The following is a 1,549-nucleotide window of genomic DNA, read 5'->3' on the forward strand; positions in this document are numbered from 1 at the left end:
GATCATTATTATTGATAATAGCTGCAAAAACAGCGGCACTTCTTTGCGCGTTTCCCACGCAAACGTCGCTGAGGCAGGAAAAAAAACGTGACAACAACAGGCTCATTTTCTGCTCTGGCTGTCCAGCGTCTTCTTCTGTCCGTGCAATTATCTGGCAGTAAGAGTCGAACGCAGCTTCGATCAGAGCCACCAGCTCGTACAATACGCCGGATACATCACTATATCTCGCTCCATCCTTCGCCAGAGAAAATTCATACGAGTTATCCATGCGGCAGTGCAACATGACGTCCAAGCCATGTCGGAGAGCAGCGTTCTCGTATTCGAACGGAGCTTGTAGGAGCACCTTCACCCAGAACCTTATCGGCTGCATGAGCGTCGAGCCGTCCACAGAATACTTGAACGAGCGTCGGAGACGCTGTCGTGGCAGTCAGCGATGAGTTCCGGATCGAAAACTGCACTAGTCGATGACGCATCTGACGGTGATAACGCTCCTGTGCTGTTGTCTCTACCCAAACGCCGACAAGATCTACGACCTGGCACCGTGAAACAACGCGGACGTAATGACCGATACTGGGCACGATTGAGGAAAGCACTCGTTGATGAGAGCGGGCAGCTCTACAGGGTGCAAATAGCGACTGCATTCACGCACAAAGCGAAGCTTCGCCAGGATCCGTTTTTTCGCTGTGCCCTCCCACCCGCCGATGAAGTCTTTGTTGAGAACTTTTTGCATGCGATGGAGCTCGTTTGTGTCGATGTACGAGAGCTCGTGCAGAGAGCTCAGCAGACTCAATAACTCGTCCGTAGAGAGAGCTTGCATCTCTGCCATACACGCCTCCAACTCGTTGTCCAGGTCCGCAATCACACCACCGTTTTCTTCAGCCCCCACCTTGTCCGAAGATGACGCTGCCTCCGCATCGTCCTCGCTGTTCGACGTCGCCGTCTTGGACTTACATTCGCTTTTTGCTGGGCAGTCATTCGGTTTGTCGAGTCGAGACAAGATCGGGGAGGTTCTCCGTTAATATATATATATATATATATATATATATATATATATATATATATATATATATATATATATATATCTATATATATAATATTTTGTTTCGAGCACCTGGACCGCAGAGGGGAAGGGCTCGCCCTTAAGCAACATCTGTAGAGGTTCTCAGCAATCAAGAGGGTCTTTCAACACAAACGTCGTCAACAAGCAGATCTCATAGGCCACATTATGATCCGTGCGTGGCGCTGTCGTGGCTGAAACGGTGGATTCAATGTCCATTCCTCTGGGACTCTGAAGGGTCAGAAGCAGGCGTGCTTCCTGTTGGAAAGAAGCGCCAGTGCTGCCAGCCATCGCTGGTTCGGATATCCTTCACCTTCACGATGGTACATGGGCAGGTAACGCCCATGATCGCAGAAGCTCTAGTGCTCTACAAGAGCGGGCAAGTGATCCCGAGTCCGCTATCGTGTTGTCTGGCGGTGGATCTCCACATAAACCTGAAGTGACGTCAATCGCTAAGTCGATTCGTCGCGCGTTGTGGCTGGAGGAGCACGT

At 50.5% G+C, this 1,549-nt stretch overlaps 1 protein-coding gene across 1 annotated transcript; it reads right to left on the reverse strand.

Moving 5' to 3' along the window:
- Positions 1-457: 457 nt before the first annotated feature.
- PITG_12658 (uncharacterized protein) lies at positions 458-826 on the reverse strand (the record flags this gene model as incomplete). Its single annotated transcript, XM_002899352.1, has 2 exons — positions 458-505; positions 566-826. The coding sequence occupies 2 exons, from the start codon at positions 824-826 to the stop codon at positions 458-460; spliced, it is 309 nt and encodes a 102-aa protein (XP_002899398.1).
- Between the last annotated feature and the right edge of the window lie 723 nt (positions 827-1,549).

The sequence above is a fragment of the Phytophthora infestans genome, genomic scaffold (assembly GCF_000142945.1).
Source record: "Phytophthora infestans T30-4 supercont1.31 genomic scaffold, whole genome shotgun sequence".
NCBI classification, from domain to species: Eukaryota; Oomycota; class Peronosporomycetes; order Peronosporales; family Peronosporaceae; genus Phytophthora; species Phytophthora infestans.